This window comes from Pseudorasbora parva, chromosome 1 (assembly GCF_024679245.1).
Source record: "Pseudorasbora parva isolate DD20220531a chromosome 1, ASM2467924v1, whole genome shotgun sequence".
In the NCBI taxonomy this organism is placed as follows: Eukaryota; Metazoa; Chordata; class Actinopteri; order Cypriniformes; family Gobionidae; genus Pseudorasbora; species Pseudorasbora parva.
Genome location: NC_090172.1, coordinates 20,998,560 through 21,025,943, shown reverse-complemented (window position 1 = coordinate 21,025,943; position 27,384 = coordinate 20,998,560). Strand labels below are relative to the sequence as shown.

The following is a 27,384-nucleotide window of genomic DNA, read 5'->3' as shown; positions in this document are numbered from 1 at the left end:
GCATGTCTCGTTCCCTCTCAGGGAACATGGGTTATATGCATAACCCGAGGCGATTTTTGACAATGACAGGAAAAATAATATGGATTTAAATACGGTGAATCGCAGAGAAATGTCTCAATATATGCACTGTAACCGGTCCGTAAAAAAAAAAAAAAAAAAAAAAAACACCAAACAGCCTTTGTAACGCTTGTGTCCGGTTGAAAAATGCGGATAGCTCACTTAATATAACCTGGAGTGGATGCAAACACGGAGGCGATTAACGTCAAACAGGTCGCGCTTTATTCCCCGCTGAACTCTCATCACAACTCCATTTCCGTCCACAGCATTACTCAATAAAACAAAATAACTGACTGTTAGCAACAGAAAAACAGAGAATAATCTCCACACATGGGAGCTCAAAAACTCTGTGCACATACACAAGATGCAGAACTCGTTTACAGGGAGCGCGCACAGCTCTTAAAGGGGCCACACTATATTTCTACTCGTTACACCTTTATAGAACATAAAAGTGCATTAACTTGGAGCTATTGAGGAAATAAAGCTAGCAGACCCAACATTTAATATCATCTGCAGAATGCTTTGCTTCCTTTTTACCTGACATGATGCATAAACTGGCATAGCCTACATTAGTTTTATTCTTGTGCACGCACTAAAACACAGACAGTTCTGTTCATTGGTGGAAGAATGTGATCATGCAGAACAGTTTGTGCTTCTGTGTGTGCGGATGGAGTAAAAAATGGTAACATTTCTCTGCTGATTGTCTCTGCGCTCGTCAACTCTCAATGTAACCTAAAGCACAACTGCTCCTGACGGAAAACACTATGAAATTATTTGGCGAGCTATCACATCATTTAAATGTGACGCATGAATTAGAATTATTTACTTATCGTGTCTGAATTTATTTGACTTATTTTTTATTTTATTTTTTATTTTTAATGTACATTTTGAGGACATTTAATAAACATAATGCAACGGGCCATTAAAATAACCTACCATTCATGAGAAAAGTGCATTAGTACAGGTGCACTGGAGTGTATTAGGAATACACTAAAGTAATAAAACGTCTGATCATGTAGCCTATATTTTCTTTCACCATTTCAAACTGACCATATTTTGTTTTCTTTCATTTTATCATATTAGTCTACATATAACTTTTATAACTACTTGTATGTAAAGCTATTTTGCAATGAGTGTGGAAAGTGCTAGAAGAACATTTTAATTGAATAAAACAAAAACCTTATCTGAAATTTAAAATGTAGGCAAATTATTGAAATGGTAACGGTCATAATTATAAAAACTTCATGATAATTATTATTATGATTTTTTTTTTCAACTCAAAACACATTTATGGTAAACATGTATCTAGGCCTATACTGCTTTTATACTCAACAAGTAAAACTCAAATACAGTTCACTGAATTGTACATTTAATCATAACAGGTCAACAGAGGATTAAACAAAACACATTACTGGAAAGGTATTTAAATAATTGTATTTGCAAACTGCTCATTGTTACATTTGCACTGTAGGCAAAAGTTGCGGAAATTCTGCCCTTACCTTACCTGTTAGCAGAACAAACTAGATTTTTCAGTTTACACCTCACATGTCTATTGGTTTGCAGTTTGCACTAAAAGAAAGCCCATCTAAACAAAATTACATAGCAGCAGCATCTAAAATTTATTTAATCATTCTCAGAATCTGCAACAAATAGTTTGCACTCAAGTGAGTTTGGTTATTTAGCAACAGTACAACAAAACCGATTGTTGGTGAGTGTGAAGGCATTGGCTTTATGGCATTTTGAAAACATAGATCAAGCATAGTGGCTTGTCATGTCAGCTTCTGGTTAAACCAGTGGTACAATGTTGAGGCAGGCTAGTTGGGGTCAAGGTTTAGCTTTGGCAGTTATGGTGTTTTCACGTCATGTCAGAAAGTATGTACGTGAGTTAAAATTCACATGAATATCAAGCACAACCCTTGATTATGAGGATTTCAGTGTTCGGTGTGTGACAGTGAGAAAACATCAGAGCCATGCGATGCGATGATAATTTTTGGTTTGACTATATATTTGAGACATGAGGTAAGTTAGCACTGTCTCTCGTGATGCTTTGCAGACTCTGCTCTGGCTGTGCCCGTTCATGTGTTTTGAAGGAGGGGTGGCTTTAAGGAGCGCTCTGAGGGAGAGTGGGAGCATTTGCTTTTAAAAATAGCTTGCTATTGCTATCTTAAATGAAACTGCACACCCTAGCTTTAAGATCAGCCTGGAGCACCTTGGCATTTGGCATGGGTAAGGTCTCTTGGAAAGAGTATAAATATTAAAAAGCCGAGCAAACTTTCATTCTACATTCATTACATGCAGAACTTCAGAATCCAGAATGTCTGGAAATGGTCCAGGCATTTATTAAAAATAAATATGTTCTGCAATCGACCCTTTCATACTTTACAGTATTTGTTCAATCACTAAGACTCTTATAAAAACATACTAAATCAACCCTCCCCCAACTCACCACAGCCCTTCATGAGGACATCAAGCAGTCAAAACATCCTTGCAAAAACACAACCATCAGCTTCAAAGACTCAACTCCCTCTCAGAAGAAGCAGAGCGCAAATAAAAGATAAAGCCTCTAGCCATCCCTGTTTATCATCGTAGCCTTTGATTCAATCTGTGAGCCGACTTTGGTGGGGGACGCAAGTCATCGGGCTTCCACAGAGATAGTCTTCTGGCTTCACCCTGGTGGAAGTGACCTTTTTAGGAACTGCTTTAAAATGCAGAGCTGCTGACCTGCGGCGGAATTACTGCATCCCTGTGGCCGTGGACAGCTTGGCCTCGCCTGGGCGCTGCTGCACAAAGGCCCTGCATTGGGGAACAGTGCTTCTAATCTACCCAAAGCTCCAGCACAGGGGCTTTCAGTCACAGACTCAAGGGTACAGCCACACTCCGGGGGTCTCTTTTGGCCCCTGATCAGACAGGCGAGGGGTCGGCAGGGGCCGCGCTGTCCTGTGTACCTTTGCCCTTGCACCAGATGCTGTTTTGCCCTTCGGGAAATGGAGTAGCTCTGGAAGGGGGCACCAAAACACCAGAACCAAGGCGAAAGAGGAGATGGAGGATTGAAACGTTCCGCTGGGGGGCGGATGACATTTTAGAATGTGCTTGCGAGGGACTTACTGAATGATAGTCCCTGCTTCTCCTTTGCCTGCGACAGGTTTACAAAAGGAAGCACAGGCAGAGATTAAAAGCCCAGCTGGAGCACCCTGGGGAAAGGTTGAGGGATTAAATCAAAACAGATTTTTTGCAACTACTTTCCCGCTGGTTTGCAGTGGAATCATTTTAATCTGTAAATTTGAAATGTAGATAGATTTGACCCACCATGATCTTCTATCTCTAGAATATGTAAATTGATGATTATCTTGTTTTTGTTTTTTAGCCAGATATGATATTATTTTCAGAGGTGAGACAGTTATGCCCAGTTGTATTTGAACATTCAGGTTTTCCAGTACCTATCTAAACACATTGAGTCCCATGGATTGTTTAGTCTTGAATAATGCTCTCTTATTTTGCCAAACGTAAGACTTACGTGCATCTTGCTTGCTTTAAAACAGGAGATTTGCAGGTCTTTTACATAGAAAATCACTAGGCACTTGATAACTTTGCTATTATAACAAGCCCTTTGTGGGAGTTTGGGAATATCAAATATATTATACGCATTGCATTAGAATGAGGAGTGAAAAGTTAGGTCAGTGCCTCATGCTTGATAATTTTCTCCTGCCAGTATTTCAGCGAAATCCTGTGTTAAACATCTGTTGAGGAGCAGTCAGGACTAACACACTCAGAGGACACCTGGCTCTTGTATCTGCTGATTGGCAATTACTCCATGCATTGTCCTTAGCATTACAAACACTCAGCATTAAGAGGACACACCATTAGCAACATGTTAATGAAGAGTGCCATTTACACTAATACGAGCTGTGTGGCGACTGTGAGAATCAGTGCACTGTTTGCTCATTTAAAGCCTGGTTTAACTCTGAAAATATATTTCCATGCGACTCATTTCAATGCATTTAATTTCCTTTAAAAAATGCTAGTGTTGCTTCAGAGCGCTCATGGATGTGCTGGTGAGTGTAAAGGCAGAATGGGGTTCTGGGATGGTGGGATCCTGCTGTGGTGGACTTCATTTAACGGCTTGGTTCTTCCCGGGCAGGAACCCCAAATCAAAGCTCTTCTTACCAACCGGAGGTACCCCTACAGCGGCCTTGGCCCTTGTTGAAGACGGACACATATACTGTATACATGCAGGGGGATTATGGGATGAAAGAATGCCACTGGCTGTGAAATTGCCTGATTTTTATTAGGGTGCAAAGGGGAAGCAGCTGTGTTTAATTCTGGGTATTAATCCCAGGGACAGGGACTAGAGTGCATTTTTGTGTACAATTGTGTTTTTGTGGACCCGTGGGCCTCTGTTATGCAAAAAATAAAAACAATAAGAGAACTAGGATTTTACATAAACTCTAAGCAATTGCTTTTTTTCCGTTTTTTTTTTTTCTTTTGACATCTGGGAAAGTTAGTTAATAAAATAAAATCACAAAACATAAAAATAAAATGGCTTATAAACGGCAGAGGTATAGTCTGAGTTTACCACTGGTTTATAGTCGACTGTGAGCCTCATCTGGGCTGGATCTCTATCAGTTTGTGGTATTATAAGTGTATTGTTGGGGCATTTGAATCCTAATCCTGCCCTTCACTCCCCCTGATAAAGCTCTATACTTCAGGGAAGACTTAATCCTTTGTGTAGGGTTTATCATCTCTCTTCCAGCTTGAGAAAAGTGAGAGCTCCTGATGTTAATTTCCATAAGAGGCCAAGCACTAGCTGTATAAATAATCATATTTATTTTGGCTACAAACATTGGTGATTAGATGCTGCTGATTGATATTTCTTGTTTGTGAGTGAACTGAATGAGATCTAATATGACAGAACGTCATACAAGATGGAGGGCCTGTGTGCATCACTATCATGTTGAGGCTGGTGGGGCTTATTTTATACTGGATGGGACGCTCTCATAGTTGAAGAAGGAATGTCGAAGCTTGATCCAGCCCTGGATCAGAAAGCTCATCTCTTTCCCAAAGCAGCAGGTGACAGGCAAACACATGGAACAAATGCCACCAAGGCTGCAGGAGCCGAATCATCTCTGGAGGCAGAACTGGCTCATCCAAGCAATGTGGAGAAGCAAGGCTTTTATACATATTATTCACAAAGAGCATGATTGATAATGCAAATGTGTCCAGCTGCTAGGGTTGGCAGGCAGAGCGGGTTAGCAGCGCCACTCCTGGGGTTTTGCCTCGAATCGCAGATCCGCATTAGATCCGTGTCCCCTGACACTGAAGCGGTGTGTGGGAAGACCTAACTTCTGTAGATGCTTTCTCCCAGACGCTTGTTTGTGTCCTTACTTACAATCAGTGATCCGTATGGTACTGAGAGGTCCACTGGGACCATGTGATGTGCAATGTCTTTGTTTGCGTCTATCAAAATGCCCATCAATACAACATGAGAGATCTGCTTAAACCAGAAAACCGGGTGCCATGCTTAGTAGCACAGCACCCCCTTAGGACCAGAGCATGCAATGATAACAAAAATATTATTAAGATCTTGAGACAGAAAACATAAAAAAACCCATCATCATCAAATTATAGTAGAATCTCAGGTTTATTGTTCTTTATTGGAAATAATTTATAAATTTGACATTTTAAATAAATGTTAAATAAATTGTCTAAATTATATTGAGCATTCGAGGTGAAAGCTACAACAAGATTCTCTCTTTCTCTTTCTAAAGAGCAGCTATTTCACATGGTGACACTTTCGTATGAATTTGTATAGAATGAATCATATGAAAACTTAATTTGGAGTTTGAGATCATACAAATTAGCCCCCAATTTGCTAAAACGTAAAACATTACAAATTGCTGTGAGAATGTGTTAATATTACATGTATCTTCAGAGCAGCATTTCTGTTTGCTCAAACAGGATGACTGAAATAAGACAAAATAAACAAATAACTAAATTAAAAAAGTAACAACACACTGTGATACTTATTGCATGATGTGTGTCAAGTTTTGGCTAATCAATCAATACAATATAAAGTCCCTGAGCATATTTATATTTCAAGAAAATTGAAATTTGTTTGTTAGAAAAAAATGTTTGTTTGTTACTTACTTTTAATGCTTGTCTGCTTTCCTGAACAAATTTGACTGTTAAAAAAGAGCAGATCTAATATAAGACAACTACCTGTGTAAAACAATCTGCCAGCACAAAGTATTATAATATTCTTGATAAACAATGCTGTTTACAAAATGTCCCTCATAAACTCACATTCTGTCCTTTAAGAGGTTTACTGTAGAACTCTGTGTCCAGTTGCTTGCTCGCTCTTCGACACTCATTTGCAGATGCAGCTACACAGAATATATATTTACACTGTAAAAAAATGCTGTAAAAAAACGGCCACATTTTGACAGTAAAATGCTGTTTTCCATTAAAACAGTAATATACTGTAGAAAACAATGCATTCTGGGTAATATTTGTCATTTTCGAGAAAATAGCCAACAGTAATATACTGTGAATTAACACGCTTAAAGTCGACACTCAGAGGCTGTGTTCAAAATCACTCCCTATCCCCTTATTCACTATTCCCTACACTAGTTCACTGATATAGACCACTCGACAGAGAGAGAGGAAAGAAGAGAGTGAATTCAGACACTGATGAACACCTGCTGTTATCACTGAAGGAAAGAGAAACATGATTTCATCAACTGAAAAGAAAATAATCAAATTTAAAAGAAGACATTAAATCTCTGAAGATCTCATCAGAGGATTAAACAACTCCACAAACAGCATTACCAGCTTCACACATTACTAACCAGACTGACTTTATTTCTGTCAGACGTCTACAGAAGCTCTTATTGAGAATTATCAGATGAGGTTTGATTGGTTCTTCTGACGTTACCATTATGGTGATCAGTGTTTGCTTTAGTTGGGCTCTTGAACATTGACATAATAACATTAGTTTTTCTCTCGCTGCTGTAACGGTGTGTTTTCAATACATGTGTTATAGCAAGCAAAGCTGAGAAAAAAACATGAGTTGGTTGTGTTGACTATTTAATAATGGTTTAATTCACTAATAATTTACTAGTCTTATCTATAAACATGTAGTTGACGCTTAATTTTTTGTAAAACTTGAACCCTATAATTTTATAACATCTGTTGCAACAACCAGATAATTTGAAGAGCATGTGAACAGCTTGTGGTCAAAACATCTGAATCAATCTGACTCACACAGACATCAAGAATCGGCGTATGAATCTCAGCCGTGGTGACACTCAAAACTCCCAGCATGCTTTGCGGCACGAATAAATTATGCTGCTGAATAGCCTGGTTATTTTCTTTAATTCTTACTATTTGCCTTTATTTTTGGTGCTGTTGTTGTGTTGACTTTAAGTAGTGTTTTGTGAGGTTCAGAGTTGATCTGTTCATTTTTTTTATTGATTGTCACCATTGTTGAGATTCATTTGCTGATTCTTCAAGTCTATGCGAGTCTAAATGACAGCAGAGAGCAAACAATATGTTAAAATCATGACTTTATAAATCATTCATAACTAATTCCTAATCAGTGGTTGATCATTTCAGAAGGGTCCCAGTTTAATAATGTAAAATAAGAATAAATGTTTGTGTTTTTAAAAGAATGGGTTTGTTTAGGGAAGAAACACTGGACAAGATTAACAAACTAAACATCCTATTACAATTATAGCAAAGCATGGTCAATAACTTCTGACCATTTCTTTTTCTTGGCTTTTTGGCTACAATAAATGTGTTTAAGAAACACACAGTTATAGCAGACAAAGAAAGACTATCATTATAAAGTCAAGGGCCAAGAGCCCAACTGAAGCAAACACTGATCACGATAATGGTGACCAAATATTTTCAGTTAAACATCAACACCTAAAGATCTGATAATTCTCAATAAGAGCTTCTGTAGACGTCTGACAGAAATAAAGTCAGTCTGGTTAGTAATGTGTGAAGCTGGTAATGCTGTTTGTGGAGTTGTTTAATCCTCTGATGAGATCTTCAGAGATTTAATGTCTTCTTTTATCTTCAGTTGATTTCATCTAAAGCTGTGGCTGAAGTCAGTTGTAGTTCTTGTGTTTCTCTGTCCTTCAGTGATTCTTGTTAACAGGTGTTCTCAGTTATCACTTAATTCATCTCTTAATTATCTCATGAACTTCATCAATGCTTCAATTACTCTAACACTCTGTAGTGTGTACACTCTTCAGTGTTCATTTAAAACTGAAGATTTTGCTGTGGGGTTAAAAGGGTTAAAGGGGTTAGATGAAAAAACCCACAGTGGGAACCGTAAATTAACAGTAAGAAACTGTAAATTCATTTACGGAAAAGTTCTGTAAAAAAACGGCACTTTACTGGAACCAGAGCTGCCAGTAGATTACCGTTAAATCAGGGAAAAACAGTAATATACTGTAAAACGTAACAGTCAGATTTACCAGATGAATCAAGATATTTTCACTGAAATATTAGTGAAAGTTAATAGAAAAAAGTTGTGCAAAGTCAGTAACTGATAAGGAGAGTAAATATTAAAATGACCTGTGTTTATGTGTTGTTGCACAAGATGATATAGAAGAGATCTTTTAGTTGACTTCATTAGTTTGGTGGGTTACCGTTGTGCTGAAGAGTAGAGCCTGTGCTTCAGTCCAGGATGAGCAGAGAAACATTGATGATATGCTGCCTGATGCTTTATTTAACGGCAGTGACTGTGTTTGCTGATGCAGCTATGAGCCGTTTGTTGAGTAATTTATCACATACGTGTGTGCTATTGCTCACAACGAACCGCAAAGATTGAAGTTAAAGTCATATTTCTAAATCATTTTACTACTACACCTTACACGTGTGAAATGACTCAAATGAAGTTTTACGATACAAACACCTATAAATACTAGTTTTAAAACGAGAACTGTTTGAAGCGATCAGTTTTCCAAATGAAAAGTTACCTTTCATGGTATTATTACAGTAAAATACTGTAAAAAATGAGAGCTGTATATAAACAGTAGAGGGCTGTAAATTAACAGTACATTGCTGGAACCACAGCTGCCAGTAGATTACCGTTATTTTACGACACAATTTTTTACAGTGTATATAAACATAAATTTAGCATCACAGGGAATTGTCACCACCTCAGTCCTAAACTGAAACTGTCAGACACTAAACTGTCAGACACTTTTATCATGAGTATACAGAGCTTAGCAAGAGGTGGCTGGCTCTAGATGATACGTTGACAGACATACTTTGAGTCACATAAACACAAACTCAAAGACTTCCATATTACTCAGTTTCCCAGTACTTCCCAAAGACTAAAACACTTGTGTATAAGCCATTCTTCTCCCAAACAGTTCCCCTGAGACACAAAAGCCACATTGCCACCGATATGGAGGAGACAGATACAGAGATAAAGTAACAACAAAAAAGAAAGTTTTCTTGCTTTATGACAGAGCACTTACTTGGCGTGTGATGAATAATGCTGATTTTATCTGATGAAGAGGAAGGGGCATGTTAACTCACATACTATACATTTCCATTTCGTCTTGCTCACCCAAGGTGACTTTCTTTTATCTGTCATATTCTTGTTGTAATCTTTACAGTAAGTATTCTATCTCGCTGATCTATGAGATGTTGTTATCTCAACTGATTGGCTCTGTTTTGAGATTTATTTATTATTGTGCAGAATGAACAACACAGGCAGACAAAACAAACTTTTGATGCCTGTCCAATCTGAAATTATTGTAACATCGTTTTGTAAACTTTTGGAAGCTTCAAAGAGAAATTGCTGGGGTCTTCGTATCAGACGTGGTCTTTTTATACACGTAAATGAGTAATTTATCTCACATTTATAAAGCAAAGCAATAAACTTACCATAGACACTTTCATCATCTTCTCTGTTACTGATGATACTTGCCCTCAACTGCTGTATTTTCTCCTGTGGAAAATAATTTGTTAAACAGGTTTTAATATGCACCTTTTAGGCATAGGACACATTTAGGCTGAGAGGATTCAAAAATCTATATTTAGTTTAAGGTAATTATATCAAACTATTGTATTTAAATGCAACATTCAAAAATTACAAAGTTCTCAACTGCCTTTTGTTTATTTTATTTGTATAGATTTTTTTTTATGCTACAATGAAAATCAAATTGGATGTAGAAGCAATTTCCACTCAGCATGTACATTTCATACATTTCATATATATATTATATGGTATTAATTCTGAACTTAACCCTAAACCTATAAGACCTTACTTATTTTAGTAATTACTTTTGGTTAAGCACACTGTAAGTGCACACATTGTACTGTAAAATAAAGTTTTGCTGGTTGAGGAGATAAAATAACCTCTTACAGCAGTAATGATTGAGAGGACTCAGGTGTATGCAATTAAAACTCTCATCTACATATGCTTAAATAACCATTGTGTATCAATACCATTATGCACAATATAATTACACATTATTTCAATAGTCCACTTTAGACTTTCTAACTAGAATTAACTATGCAGCTACAGGCTTTCCTGTAGCTCAACCAGTAGAGCGTGGCGCTAGCAACGCCATGGTCATGGGTTCGATTCCCAGGGAATGCAAGAACTGACAATAATGTAAAAAATGTACCTTGAATGCAATGTTTAGTTGCTTTGGATAAAAGTGTCTGCCAAATGCATAAATGTAAATGCAACTACAATAGGCTACGTTTGAAATATCTATAATGAATTTGAAACTACATGTCAACTTACAATTTACTCTAATATAACTAGAATGTTAGGGTTAGGGTTAGTAAGTTGACATGCACTTGTAAAGTTACTTATAGTCAGTAGAATTTCAAAATAAATTGTTGAATTACATGTAGTTGGAAAGTTAATTATAGTTAGAAGAATGTCTAAAGTGGACTATCGAAATAAAGCGTTACCCATGGTTCTTATACAAGTCCTTCTCAAAAAAATTAGCATATGTGATAAAAGTTCATTATTTTCCATAATGTAATGATAAAAATTAAACTTTCATATATTTTAGATTCATTGCACACCAACTGAAATATTTCAGGTCTTTTATTGTTTTAATACTGATCATTTTGGCATACAGCTCATGAAAACCCAAAATTCCCATAAAAAACAAACAAACAAAAAAAATCTCAAAAAATGAGCATATCATGAAAAGTTTCTCTACACGAGCTATTAACCTAATCATCTGAATCAACTAATTAACTCTAAACACCTGCAAAAGATTCCTGAGGCTTTTAAAAACTCCCAGCCTGGTTCATTACTCAAAACCGCAATCATGGGTAAGACTGCCGACCCGACTGCTGTCCAGAAGGCCATCATTGACACCCTCAAGCAAGAGGGTAAGACACAGAAAGAAATTTCTGAACGAATAGGCTGTTCCCAGAGTGCTGTATCAAGGCACCTCAGTGGGAAGTCTGTGGGAAGGAAAAGGTGTGGCAAAAAACGCTGCACAACGAGAAGAGATGACCGGACCCTGAGGAAGATTGTGGAGAAGGACCGATTCCAGACCTTGGGGGAGTCTGGAGTAGAAACATCCAGAGCCACCGTGCACAGGCGTGTGCAGGAAATGGGCTACAGGTGCCGCATTCCCCAGGTCAAGGCACTTTGGGCTACAGAGAAGCAGCACTGGACTGTTGCTCAGTGGTCCAATGTACTTATTTCGGATGAAAGCAAATTTTGCAAGGTGCCAGAGTCTGGAGGAAGACTGGGGAGAAGGAAATGCCAAAAGGCCTAAAGTCCAGTGTCAAGTACCCACAGTCAGTGATGGTCTGGGGTGCCATGTCAGCTGTTGGTGTTGGTCCACTGTGTTTTATCAAGGGCAGGGTCATGCAGCTAGCTATCAGGAGATTTTGGAGCACTTCATGCTTACATCTGCTGAAAAGCTTTATGGAGATGAAGATTTTGTTTTTCAGCACGACCTGGCACCTGCTCACAGTGCCAAAACCACTGGTAAATTGTTTACTGACCATAATATTACTGTGCTCAATTGGCCTGCCAACTCTCCTGACCTGAATCCCAGAGAGAATCTGTGGGATATTGTGAAGAGAAAGTTGAGAGACGCAAGACCCAACACTCTGGATGAGCTTAAGGCCGCTATCAAAGCATCCTGGGCCTCCATAACACCTCAGCAGTGCCACAGGCTGATTGCCTCCATGCCATGCCGCATTGAAGCAGTCATTTCTGCAAAAGGATTCCCGACCAAGTATTGAGTGCATTACTGAACATAATTATTTGAAGGTTGACTTTTTTGTATTAAAAACACTTTTCTTTTATTGATCAGATGAAATATGCTATTTTTTTGAGATAATAATAAAATTAAGCAATAAATATTAATAAGATAAGTAATAAAATTGACTTATAGTTTTTCTTACCTACATGCACTTATATGTCCCAGGATTGATTTGTATAAGCCTGATTAGTATTTTTCTTTAGTGATAAAGGTCTAAAAAAAACTTTTTTTCAAGACCTTCAGCATTAAAATATTTGACAGTCACTACTTTTACCTGACAAGAAATACTGATAAATGAAGAACTATGCAGGTTCAAAATTAACATGAATAATGCATAATATATAATTCATTCTGATGTGAAGGTCATAGTAACTTATTAGTAATGACTCAAGTGTTACCAAATCAGACAGAAGCCATTATTACCCAAAACCTCACAAAACCCCGAAAGCTTATAATGACATCAGCAATTAGGGTTATCATGTTTTTCACTTTAGAATACTGATCCAAATAATTAGTAATTCCTTCTAAAGGATTTTATGCATTATTCACATTTATTATGAAGTTGGATATAATAGTTCTTAGTAGTCCTCTGGGAGTATTATTTTAGTTATTGTTTAGCTAATGGTGAACTACCACCTTCAACTAAGCACTATTACTTACTAATTCATTAATTAGAGTTTCTTGTTAGTTAAAGGAAGTGTATGTAAGATTGTGGCCAAAACTGTTCCTGCAATCACTTTCAAATAACTGTAGAGCGGTGTATCCCCTCTCCCCTCCCCCTGACTTGAGGTTGCCAGAGAGGCTTCAGGATCCAGCAAGAACGTTTGTAGCTGCAGCTGTGGTAACTAGAGCAGAGCTGGGAACCCAGATGCCAAAACACTGACTTCTTTGTTGGCTGGACTACTGTTGTCAGTGATATAAGTATTTGAAATGAACATGATTTCTTAATGTTTAGTGACATATCAGGGCCATTTTATGATTCATTGAAATACATTTCTAACTATAGTTCCTTTAATAGTAGTTACTATAGTAACTTAGGCTGCAACACTTCCCTTAAGACTTGATGAACTCATTGCATCATAAGAAGAATGGCATCTACGCTAATGTTAGTCTCTCTGTTTATCCCGAGGTTTACTGCAGTCAGCCAGATCCGGGCCGTATCCAGATCAGATGGTGTACCTGAGCCTAGACATGAGCAACGCATCCCTGAAGTGTCTGCAGAGAGCGTGTCAATTAAACTCCCTCCTGTAAATGCAGCATCGACACGACACCCTCAATAAACCCGTGTCCAGCACGATGACTCCATTCTTTTGAATAATCTTACAAATATATATTTACCTAATATGACTTTTGACCTGTAAAGTTGCCAGGATTATAATCAAACACTGTTTGTTTGTTGAAGGAGTTTTGGTTCTTTGCCGCTGTTGCCTTTGGCTTTTGGCTTGTTTAGTTGGGGACAACTGCATCTGCAATCTCCCTGCATTGACACTATATGATAATTGAAATTAATAAGATCACCATTTTCACCAGAGTGGCTGTACAGCCAAATCAAATTCTGTTGAGTTATCTTCCTGTCAACACTGTGAAGCTGCTTTGAACAATTGGTAAAAAGCGCTATATAAATAAAGGTGATTTGATTTGATTTGATAGTGTTAATAATGCATTACTCATTTGTTATTTTGTAGTTATTCATTAGTGAAGGAACAGCATTCCAAAGAATTGATTGATTGATAAAACATGTTCAAATATTTGTATAATACACAAACAAGTTATATTGGGATATTTTAAAAATAGATAGTTGAAGAAACACCTAAATATGTTTTGAAATAGATTTGCTTTCATCACCTGTTGGACACTGTCCATTCCCTTCTGAAGCCTTTGCCAGTCATTGAATCGATCCAGAGCATCATCTATACTTAGAGTGCCTGTCTTCACCTCCTCCTGAAGTTTGATCAGCTCGTCCAGTCCTGGCGGATGACTAGGCACAAAGGTGTCATAAGTGGACGAGATGCTATCTCTCTGCCTCACTGTCACAATGGAAACCACAAAGCAGTTAAAATGTTAGTTGTATGATTTAACAATATTTAGTTATAATTTAAACACTGTAAGAAAATTACAACAGATCCAAAACATGAAATCTTATGTCATTTCAGTGTATATAAAACTATTCTATTTTCAGACAAACAAATCTCACCCTGTCTTGTGGGAAGAGAGTATAGCATTTCAGCATCTCCTTGGGACTTTTTCTTTTGGAATACTGTTTTTAAAAAATCACATAAATACAGCACTATTATAGTTGGTTATTGCTTACACACTGCATCAGTAAACCAAGCATATCTGACAATGAGTCAGAGAATGAGTCTGCATTATCATGGAAAGTCCACAAGGTGGAGGCATGTATTCAACAACATTCAGCTCTCCCGGTCTCAGAGTAAAAGCAAAATTTCTGTTTAAAGATATGAGGTGTATAATCAAATGTTTAATTATATAATAAACATGATGAGGTCTCACAATCCTCATTTAAATACTTAAATAACATGTGAGAACAATGAGGGCAAGCAAATTAAATTAAAATGAAGGATGCCGTTAGTGATGAAACTGGTTGTGTTTTAAATGATACGCTACATGCTTTCTGTTTCTGGTCCTGGGGCCCAATGCACTGTACAATCTTTTTTAATTGAACGTACCTGATTCAGCTATTAGGAAAGAGCTCTGAACTTAGTGTGTCATATAAGGGAAACACATGAAGAATACCAGAATGTCCTAGCATTTGAGTCAACATAGATTTCAAAATAATGGGGAATTTTATACGTCAGTCCTGCATACTTGGGAATCATCCTCTTTTATTTTGTCGTCATTCCCTGAGAAATTTAATGTGCTGGCTTTCATTCTCTGTTATCACAGATTTCATTACACTTGTGAAGTCCAAACTGCTGTAGTTTGAGTCTAAAGGCACAGTACACATACTGGCCCCTCCCCTGGAAGCTCTCTACCTCCTGAGTAGGCGAAGAAATCTGATCAGTGCGTAGGCGAAAGACCCTCTGTAGGAATGGATGGAAAAATCTTGCTTTCGTTGCCCTTAGTATTTTCATGTTGTGGAATAAGAGAGATGAAAAACATGTGTAATGTATAATGCTGACCCTACTTGGCCCCTGCTCTGATTGGTTGCAGATGTTGTAATGGTCTAAATGGCCTTTACAACATCTATCAGATGATCTCTCTCTCTCTCTCTCTCTCTCTCTCTCTCTCTCTCTCTCTCTCTCTCTCTCTCTCTCTCTCTCTCTCTCTCTCTCTCTCTCTCTCTCTCTCTCTCTCTCTCTCTCTCTCTCTCTCTCTCTCTCTCTCTCTCTCTCTCTCTCTCTCTCTCTCTCTCTCTCTCTGTGTGTGTGTGTGTGTGTGTGTGTGTGTGTCCTGGTAAACCCTATGTTGTGCATGCACAGATTATAAATCATACAGAATGTGTTTTTAATGTAAAAATGCAGAAAATGCTTTGGTTTGTTTTTAAGGGTAGGTTTAGAGAATAGAATTTAACGTTTGTACAGTATAAAAATCATCATGTCAATGGAAAGTCCCCATAAAACATGAAAACCTGACACTGCACATTTGTTGCACTGAGCAGATTAGTTATGAGTCTTCTCGTGAATAGCATGAAGCTTAACCATGATTAATTTTGGTATTATAATATAATAACCTCTTTGTTATGTCCATTCATTTTTTTGGACAGGTGAATGAGATCATATTGAACTGTCAATATGCTACAGGTCCTGTCCCCATCACTGATCTCAATATAAAGACCAGCTCATTATGACACTCAATACATTATGCATTCCCAGCAGAGAGACTCACTGATAAATGCTTCGCAACCCCCTCTGAACCCAACACACACATGCACACACGCACACACACCCGCGCGCGAGTACCGCAGCACTGCCACAGAGCATAATGACAGGGAAATATGACTCTAAAACAGTAGCGGTCCTTGCACCCTAAATACTTGTGGTCCTTCAACAATCTGTGAAAAGAGTAAATTATGTACTTGGTTTCCTTACTTTCAACCACTCATGTATCGAGTTTAATACATATGGTGGTTCATGGAAAATAACATGCCTCGAGTTGTGTTTAACTTAGCTTGAAACATTGTTTATTAAATGTGCTCTGATGATGTATGTGAAATACATAAGATCATTTAAACTGGTCTATGTTTTTCTTTCTAAATCTTTCACTAAATTTCAGTGATTAGTGGCAATCAGAGTCCGGTCAAAATAAACTATGAAGTTTAAATACAAATACAAATTCCCTGTCAATATGAATTAGGCCTATTGTGATGACTGTATTAGTACAAAATGAGTTTGTATATCAGAAGGAGGGGATTTCAGAATGAAGCTGATACCTACATTGTTTCCCTCATCTTTCAGTCCAATACTGCTAACTTTAGACAAGATTTTGATTGTCAATAATAAAAATAAAAAAAATACTGAACTTCTACTAGGCAGATAACTTTTAGATAGATAGATAGATAAATGCAGTGTATGTTTTCATCTACTCTGCACTAAAATATGAAATATGAGGATATTACAAGGCGGCCATAGCAACACTAGCTGGTTACCATCTGTTTCATGCAAAATAGCCTCTGATAGTGCTGTAAATATATCTTGTTGCTTTGCCTTACAGTGTCGTCCAAAGGACACATTCACTGGCTCATACTCAGACAGTTATAGCTGCTCAGACTCTAGAGTTAAATATGAGAATAACGACAAATATGAGGCTATCAAAAGTGCTGTATGGCTCCAAAGAAACAGTGGCAATTGGATGTGGACACATGTTAGAAGCCTTATGTGTTGTAAATTTTAGTTGCTAAGCAATTGTTCCTCTGTGAGTGCTGGTCAAAGGTGATGCAGGAATTTTATGTTTTATTGTTTCACAAAAATAAGGCATACATGCTCTCTGGAATTGCGCTGTGAATTTGTAAGGGATGTCTTAAAAGGGTCGGATACTATTGTTCATGAGATCGTTCGGTCATAAGAAGCTAAAGTGATTGCGACCTAGCATTTTACATTTACATTTAATCATTTAGCAGACGCTTTTATCCAAAGCGACTTACAAAAAAGGGGAGAGTAATAGAAGCAACGGAACAGACAAGGCCAAAAACCTGTAAGAGCTGTAAGAAATCTCAATTAATTAGCACAATACACAATTTTTTTTTTTTTTTTTTTTTTTTTTTTTTTAAAAGACAGACATCTACAACAAAAACTCACGTCCGCACAGTGCCCTAGCAGGAGGACTGCTTTGTTGATGCTTTATGAATACAGCTCCAGAATTGTGCAAATGATTTATTAAGCTCAATACAAGTCACTTGGCACCTTCATCTAACTGAATTATTAATGAAACTGTAATTGAACATTTAAGATTGCTGCCTGTGAGGAACAGTTCATATTAAGATCTCTTTTTCCCCAGTCAATTAAAGTATTAGAGGGCAAGTAACAGTCTAACATGTTATTAAAGCTATATAGTCCGTAACTTTTTTGGGTTAAAAATTATATTTAAAAAAATAAATAAAAAAAAATAGAATTTTAAAAAATTTCAAACCTTGTGCAATGAAGGGAGTATTGTCCTCCGGGCTAGGAAGTGCATCAGGCCGTGGGGTTGGTGCAGGGGGGCGGTTCACTATTACCACAGAGCTGCTGGATGTAAGGATGGCGTCATACTCTTCCTCGTCTCTACCCAAAGGAGTATAGACATTCTCATCGTCATTGTTTTGGTGTTCCTCATCAGGACAAGCCACCTGAAGATTATCTGTGTAAAGAACAATAGGGGGTCAATTTCTTGTTTTCTTGTTCCAGCAGATGGTCAGAGTCTTTCTGTAGGTTACAAAGTAACATCAATAGGTGTTAATAAGTGACTTTAAGGGTCTTTATTCATTCACTAAACCAATGTATTTATACCACTGATGTATTGAGGACCAATTGGATGCTTATCATTAGATTATTAGAAAGCAGCATCCTACATTCAAAACAAAAATGGTGCTAAATAGCACTAGAAGTGGTTCATTGGAATGTAGTTTATGTACTTGCAAACTAAATGTGGTTTATACTGTTTTTGCAGTGTCTAATTATTATGTATATATAAATACACACATGCATGTATATATTTAAGAAATGTTGCATGTACTGTAGATACTGTATATATATATATATTTTAATTAAAAAAATATAACATACTTTTCTTAAATATATACATGCATGTGTGTATATACATGCATTTATATTAGGGCTGTCAATCGAAATAAAATATTTAATCGTGATTAATCGCATGATTTTCATTAGTTAATTCGCAATTAATCGGAATTTAATCACACATTTTTAGCAATTGTAAATGTATCTTAAGCTAAGTTTAAAATACTTTTTAAATACTTTTATCAACATGGGTATTGACAAATATGCATGTTTTATGCAAATAGACATTTATTATTAGTAAAACAATACTTATTCACTAATAATCAATAATACACCATGAAGACTAGACGTATCAAAGGTTATAGATGTTTATCAAATAAATTGTTAATGTCTCTTAAGCCTAAACTTAAAAATTAAGAATAAGCAGTGATTTCTCTCATTTTAAGAATATAAGGGAGTTTTTACACTAGCAGTTTAATTCAGAGCAGGGCACAGTTTGTATGAAAAATTGGTAATGTGAAAGCTGCCATACGGACCTGTGAGCACACCAGTACCACACCATACCTGGAGGAGGTCCATTTTTCCACAGCACTATTAAAAATACAAAATAGCCATCATATTTTCACTAACATACCTGCTCTGCCCATCAGCTCATATACACCGGTGTCAATGTTGCCATCACTGTCCTCAAATACCTATGAGAATTATTAATGATGTATTAATGACAAATTATGCAATTTTTAAACAGCAAATGGAATATTTGTCCAAAAAGATAAACACCAATCTTGTTTATTTTGATGTTTAAACATCAAAGTAACATACTTTTATTTGCTAATGCTTTAGAAAAGAATAAAATGTTTGGTTTAACTGCTAATGTACATCAGGTCTTCTACAATGATACAGCTCTGAGTTGAAATGAGCTTGAATATGACAGCTTGAGAGCAAACAATATATTCTGTCTAGTTTACTGACAGACTCTAAAGTTGGTCTGTTTAACCCATTTTAAACAGGTCAAAAAAATAAAAAATAAATAAATACAAATACAAAAGGATGAATCGAGGCACACTACAAAGTGTTAACTTAAGTGTAATGCACACTTCTTTCTTACTGCCATGTTCTTTATTTTGTTCCTTAGCAACCTGCAACCATTCACTTGTGATAATAGCCTCCACTTCTTCCCCTTCAATATTGATTATGCACATTATGCATTCAGTGTTATGAATATATTCATTATAGTAAAAAGGGAGAATTAACAGATAGACAAGACAAGCTAATTACACATCACAAGTTGAGGGGTTGTGAAAGACAGCTGCTTTGATGTCGGACATGAGTGTATCATTTATCCACAAGTGCTCTCTTTATTTGTGATGAATAATTTAAATATTTTTGTACTGTCAGAGAAATAATCAGACATGTCAACAGAAGGATTGACAGACAAGCAATAAAAAGACCAAGCTGTGGGTTAAATCACAATGTTGCTTTTTAAAACAATGATTTGGAAATTATTTGATTCAGTTTCAGTGTTTATAACCATGTATTCAAATGCATGTTTATGCACTTATCCCAATGTTACAACGTTGCCTGACCTAGTGCATGAGTGTAAGCTAAAAAATCTGTCAACTGAGACAATCTGATGACAATCAGTCAATCATTGCCAAGAGTCCATTACAAAGTGTGTATAAGATAAATTAGAACATTCCTCCTAAAAATGAACAGATGTATATATTAATATTTTATTTTTGGCAGAAACTTTTATCCAAATCAAATTAAAGTGATTTTCTTTGGGGATCAAAGCCACTCTGTCTCCTCTCCACCAATCAGGGTGTGTGGTTGACGTTCTGGCGCAAAATGGCTGCCGTCGCATCATCCAGGTGGATGCTGCACATTGGTGGTGGTTTGAGGCGATTCCCCCTTCTAAAGCGCTTTGAGTGCCTAGAAAAAGCGCTATATAAATGTATGGCAGTTTCCATAATGCATTGTGGTCCTGGTAAAGACAATCTCCTGAATTCCAAACTCCAAACTGTAAACAAAGCAGACTTTATTTCATCTATTGGGACTCATTCTCAGCTCAGCCCTAACTGAGACCTGGATCAAACCAGAGGACACTTCCACTCCTGCAGCCCTCTCAACCAATTTAACTTTTTCAAACACCCCTCTGCCTATTGGGAGGGGAGGAGTACTGGTTTGCTTATCTCAAATGATTGGAAATTTGATCCATTACCATCTCTATCGGCCAGTTAATTTGAATCACACTCAATCACTATTGCTCACCCTGTTAAAATGACCTTGGTAACTTTGTGGAGGAGTTGGAGGTGTTACTTTGTAGCTTCCCTGAGGATGGCACTCCTCTGATTCTGCTTGGTGACTTCAACATCCATCTGGATAAGCACCTAGCCACAGACTTCAGCACTCTACTGACTTCATTTGACCATAAGTTAGTATCTACTACAGCTACTCACAAATCAGGTAGCCAATTAGACCTCGTCTACACACGCAACTGCTCCACGGACAACACTTTAGTTACTCCATTACACACCTCAGACCACATTCTCATCACTCTTAACCTCATACTGACTCCTGATACAACACGCACTCCTACACAGATTAGCTTTCGGCGTAATCTACGCTCACTCTCTCCCTCTCGCCTATCCACTATGGTTTCCTCTTCACTCCCTCCACCTGCTCAGTTCTCAGCATTGGACACTAACAGTGCTACTGACACTCTTTGCTCCACTCTAACATCCTCCTTAGACTGTTTTTGCCCCCTTTCATCCAGACCAGCCCGCCCCACCCCATCTGCCAAGGGTGTCTGATGTTCTCTGTGAACATCGCTCTGGACTCAGGGCGGCAGAGAGGAAATGGCGGAAATCTAAAAACTATACTGACCTAACCTTGTATCAGTCTCTTCTCTCTTATTTCTCTACAAATGTCACCACTGCTAAAACAACATACTACCACAACAAAATCAACAATTGCTCTGACTCTCGCACACTCTTTAAAACATTCTCCTCTCATCTTTGTCCTCCTTCTCCCCCTCCTTCATCAACTCTTACAGCTGATGACTTTGCATCATTTTTCACAAACAAAAAATCTCTCATCAGTAACCAGTTCTCCTCACCACAAACTGACACGCACATCTCAACAACTAACACAAACACGCTTCCATCCTTCTCTCCACTCTCCGAGGCAGATATTTCTAAACTCATCCTTTCCAATCACCCTACTACCTGTCCACTTGATCCTATACCCACGAACCTCCTTTAGGCCATTTCTTCTTCAATCACTCCTGCACTCACTCACATTGTCAACACTTCTCTTCACACAGGAACCCTTCCCACAGCATTTAAGCAGGCTCGGGTAACCCCACTGCTTAAGAAACCCTCTCTGAATCCAGCACTTATAGAAAACTACAGGTAGTACCCTTCTGCCGTTCATTGCAAAGACACTTAAGCGAGTTGTGTTCAATCAACTCTCTGTGTTTCTTGAACAGAACAACCTCCTGGACAACAACCAATCCGGCTTCAAAAGCGGCCATTCGACTGAGACTGCCTTGTTCGCGGTAACTGAGGCACTGAGACTGGCAAAAGCAGCTTCCAAATCCTCAGTGCTCATCCTGCTGGATCTGTCTGCTGCTTTTGACACAGTTAACCACCAGATCCTCCTGTCAACACTTAAGACGATGGGGATCTCAGGAACTGCTCTTCAGTTGTTCAGGTCTTACCTCTCTGGTAGGTCCTACAGGGTGTCATGGAGAGGTGAAGTGTCTAAGTCACATCATCTAGCTACTGGGGTTCCCCAGGGCTCAGTGCTTGGACCACTTCTCTTCTCCATCTACATGTCATAATTAGGCTCTGTCATTCAGAAACACGGCTTCTCCTATCACTGCTATGCTGATGACACTCAACTCTACTTCTCATTTCAACCATATGATCCTACAGTCAGTGTTCGTATCGCTGTCTGTCTGACAGACATTTCTGACTGGATGAAGGAGCATCACCTTCAACTCAATCTTGCAAAGACAGAATTACTTGTTTTCTCAACCAACCCAGCACTTCAACAAAATGTATCCATTCAGCTTGGTTCATCAACCATAACTCCATCCAGGATAGCCAGGAACCTTGGAGTTGTGATTGATGACCAGTTAAACTTCACTGACCACATTACTGCAACAGCCCGGTCCTGCAGATTTGCTTTATACAACATTAGAAAGATTAGACCCTTCCTATCAGAACAGGCTGCACAACTCCTGGTTCAAGCTCTTGTTCTCTCCAGACTGGATTATTGTAATGCTCTTCTGGCTGGGCTTCCAGCATGCACTATCAAGCCCTTGCAGCTGATTCAGAATGCTGCAGCGAGTGTGGTCTTTAATGAGCCGAAGAGAGCTCATGTTACGCCTCTCTTCATCAGACTGCACTGGTTGCCAATGGCTGCTCGCATCAAATTCAAGGCCCTAGTTCTCGCCTACAAAACAACCACTGGCTCTGTACCAATATACCTAAACTCGCTTGCTTTTGCACCTGACCAATAAAGAATAGCACTTAACTATCCATTAATTTTTGTTTGTTTCTCTCAAAAAAACAAAAAACAAATTGTGTACTGTGCTAATTAACTGAGAATTCTTACAGCTCTTACAGGTTGTTGGCCTTGTTTGTTTCATCGCTTCTATTGCCCTCTCCTTTTTTGTAAGTCGCTTTGGATAAAAGCGTCTGCTAAATTATTAAATGTAAATGTAAATGCAAACTGAATGTCAGAATGTGAAAGAAATGTGATTTAAGCAATTTTGAGCGTGGCATGGTTGTTGGTGCCAGAAGGGCCGGTCTGAGTATTTCACAATCTGCTCAGTTGCTAGGATTTTCATGCACAACCAGGGTTTACAAAGAATGGTGTGAAAAGGGAAAAACATCCGGCAAGTATGCAGCAGTCCTGTGGGTGAAAATGCCTTGTTGATACTAGAGGTCAGAGGAGAACGGGCTGACTGACTCGAAGGCTGAACGAAGAGCAACTTTGACTGAAATAACCACTCGTTACAAATGAGGTATGCAGCAAAGCATTTGTGAAGCCACAACACACACAACCTTGAGTTGGCTGGGCTACAACAGCAGAAGACCCCACCGGATACCACTCATCTCCATTACAAATAGGAAAAAGAGGCTACAATTTGCACTCAGATGGTAGAGTCAGAATGAGAAAGTGGATCCATCATGCCTTGTTACCACTGTGCAGGCTGCTGCTGGTGGTGTAATGGTGTGGGGGATGTTTTCTTGGCACACTTTAGTGCCAATTGGGCATCGTTTAAATGCCACGGCATACCTGAGCTTTGTTTCTGACCATGTCCATCCCTTTATGACCACCATGTACCCATCCTCTGATAGATACTTCCAGCAGGATAATGCACCATTTCACAAACCTCAAATCATTTCAAAGTGGTTTCTGGAGTTCACTGTACTAAAATGCCCCCCACAGTCACCAGATCTCAACCCCATAGAGCAACTTTGTGATGTGGTGGAACAGGACCTTCATGACCGGGATGTATATACAGGTCTTTCTCAAAAAATTAGCATATTGTGATAAAGTTCATTATTATCCATAATGTAATGATACAAATTAAACTTTCATATATTTTAGATTCATTGCACACCAACTGAAATATTTCAGGTCTTTTATTGTTTTAATACTGATGATTTTGGCATACAGCTCATGAAAACCCAAAATTCCTGTCTCAAAAAATTAGCATATCATGAAAAGGTTCTCTAAACGAGCTATTAACCTAATCATCTGAATCAACTAATTAACTCTAAACACCTGCAAAAGATTCCTGAGGCTTTTAAAAACTCCCAGCCTGGTTCATTAATCAAAACCGCAATCATGGGTAAGACTGCCGTCCCGACCCTGTCCAGAAGGCCATCATTGACACCCTCAAGCGAGAGGGTAAGACACAGAAAGAAATTTCTGAATGAATAGGCTGTTCCCAGAGTTCTGTATCAAGGCACCTCAGTGGGAAATCTGTGGAAAGGAAAAGGTGTGGCAAAAAACGCTGCACAACGAGAAGAGGTGACCGGACCCTGAGGAAGATTGTGGAGAAGGACCGATTCCAGACCTTGGGGGAGTCTGGAGTAGAAACATCCAGAGCCACCGTGCACAGGTGTGTGCAGGAAATGGGCTACATGTGCTGCATTCCCCAGGTCAAGCCACGATTGTATCCAAATATTGAGTGCAATATTATTGGTCGGATAAAATATGCAAATGTTTTGAGATTTTGAGGAATTTTGGGTTTTCATGAGCTGTATGCCAAAATCATCAGTATTAAAACAATAAAAGACCTTAAATATTTCAGTTGGTGTGCAATGAATCTAAAATATATGAAAGTTAAATTTTTATCATTACATTATGGAAAATAATGAACTTTATCACAATATGCTAAATTTTTGAGAAGGACCTTTATATATATAAGTTAAAAGCTAAAAGTCTTATCAGGGAAATGTGCAAAGTTAATTTGACTATTTTACAATAACTGAAAGGCCCCACTGTTAAACATTACTGTGCAAGATGCTGTGAGGCTGTTATTTAAATATCAAACAAATCTCAGTGCCATGGCAGTATCCTGCTGGTAATAATGCATTCATTCAATGACTGTGTTCAAGTTGGACTGAAAATGCAATAAAATGTAATGGCTGTTTGATGAAGGATCATTAGTAAAGATGTGACTCACCAAGGATAGTCAAAGGTAAAGGGAGACTGACCGAGAATCTTTTTTTGTTATTTTGTACCTGTTTCTTCTTCTTGATTGTTTAAGGTGACTTTAGTGGATGGTTTTTCACATTTCAAGGTTTCAGTATTATCAATAACCATGGGGATTACATGGTAACACTTAAAAATATGGTGCACTAATATTCACTTACATGCATACCTAATGCACAGATACTTGTGAGTTACTGTATGATTTATGAAGAAGTCATTAACATATAGATGTTGATATAGGGAATTAATCAATGATGACACATTTAATTAATAGTAATTAATATGACAATCTATTAATCAGATGTTATTACTGACGTAGCAATCATTAATGGATGGTAGTACTTCATGAATCATACAGGAACTCAATTGCAAAGTGTAACAGATAATACTAAATAACCAGTTCAATGAAAGTTGTGTAGCAATGTCACAAAAGTCCAACACAGCAGTGTTGCTAGTTAATTTTATTATTAGAAACAAGGGTAATATAGCACAGAGTATATTCACATAAACTTTCAATAATGTGAAATAAAAGAGTAAAAAAACAACAAACATTTTCAATATTTACTTTGATAGTTTAAAGTGGAATGAAATGATCAAACTCCATAACCTCCTAAACCCCTAATTTATATCACATCAATGAAAGTGAAAGACTCCACTAGTAAGGATGCTGACAAAATCTACCAGGATGACTTATGCTTCTTTTCAGCGTGCACACGGTGCAATGATGTCAACCATTATTTATAAAGGGCCCTTAGAAATCAATCCAGTACTCTGATCAATACACCACAAACATTAAGCAATTCCCCTCCTCTCCATTCAGGATTCAACCTACATATTGAGTGTGTGTCAACCCATGCTGGAATTCTGCAAACCATGGCCACCTGATAAAAATGATAATATTCTAGCATTAAACTTTAAAAATTAGGTAATTTAAGATTTCTGTTGTTCTTGGTTCTGTGGTTCTATCAACACTGTGGGAGTTGCATTAGTGTGGGATGTAATGTTCTAGACGTGACATGCTAATGTAAAGCCCACACAGACTGAGTTGTCAGTGAAAGCTTACTCAAGTTAATTTAACACAATTTATATTAGGTGGTGCATTAAGAGAGCTAGAACAGATAACAAATTCTATAGATAACAAGTAATAGCACAGCAGTTAAAGAATTGAGAAATCAACTTTCCCTTGAGCCTTTGATATATAAAAGTTCATGGTAATATAAGAATATCCTATAAGTTTCGGAGCTGAAAACTTCCTTGTTAGTAAAAGAAAAGCTTTTATAGACACCTAATCAATGGAAGTACCACCTCTACAGAGAGATGTGTACCCTGCTTCTGTAGCCCCGCTCACTTACTCGTGCAGCTAAACGAGCAATAAACATGCATAAGATAGCAAGATAATCGTTTTTAAATAAGACACAGGTTAACAATGGATTTGCAGACATATTTAACTCTTTCTCCGCCAAACACGGAAATTTCCGTTATTTGTGAGAAAACGCTTCCAGGCCAATAACGGAATTTTCCGGGTTTCCGTGTTTTCACTGTCGGGCGCTAGGGGGCGCTATTGCGCATCTTCTGAATGAGTACTGAATCTCCTGATCAAAACACACGTGAGGAAGACGCAGTGAAACGAGCGATCGCATGTAATCATATGCATATTAATCAAAACTGCCTAATGTTACTGAATGAAATGTGGACCCAGGATGAGCTACAGGACTGTGTAAGCATTAGGGGTGTTGATGGACTCGATCTACTCCATCTATGTTTGATCATCGCTCTGATCTGGAAACAGTTTTTCACAAAAAATTTGATTTTCTCAGCTTTTTGTTCAAAATGTTGCTTTTTTATGAAACCTACCCATATTCAAGTGTTGATAAAAAAGGAATGGATGAAGCTAGAATAAAACGTTTTTTTTTTTGTTTAAAAGAAGAGAGTTAGCTCTTTATTTTTATATATTGCATGCTCATATTCATTTAACAAAATATTCTATGGGCTATTCAATTTTGGTGAAAATTGTCAAAAACCCTGGTGGTGGCTGGCCACCTTTTTTAAAAACGCTGGCGGGGAAAGAGTTAAAATTCAATTCTGTGCCTTTTTTATTGGATCTGACAGGAATTGTGCAATACACTCATGTGACTAAAACATGTTATTTA

General features: G+C 37.8%; 1 protein-coding gene across 6 annotated transcripts in view; it reads right to left on the bottom strand.

Annotated features, from left to right (window-relative positions):
• LOC137061404 (B-cell scaffold protein with ankyrin repeats-like) overlaps positions 1-27,384 on the bottom strand; it is a 145,747-nt gene that overhangs the window by 22,926 nt on the left and 95,437 nt on the right. For 3 of the 6 annotated variants that reach the window (XM_067432463.1, XM_067432501.1, XM_067432586.1), the window contains 5 exons: positions 19,131-19,191; positions 17,910-18,116; positions 14,518-14,580; positions 14,169-14,350; positions 9,436-10,024 (listed from right to left, as the gene is read on the bottom strand). In XM_067432463.1, coding sequence (XP_067288564.1) covers positions 9,755-10,024; positions 14,169-14,350; positions 14,518-14,580; positions 17,910-18,116; positions 19,131-19,191 — 783 coding nt within the window. In that variant the 3' untranslated portion in view covers positions 9,436-9,754. Of the gene's footprint in view, positions 1-3,975; positions 6,018-6,201; positions 6,237-6,357; positions 6,438-9,211; positions 10,025-14,168; positions 14,351-14,517; positions 14,581-17,909; positions 18,117-19,130; positions 19,192-27,384 lie in introns of those variants that run through there. The other 3 variants (XM_067432465.1, XM_067432466.1, XM_067432464.1) reach the window with 3 other exon arrangements.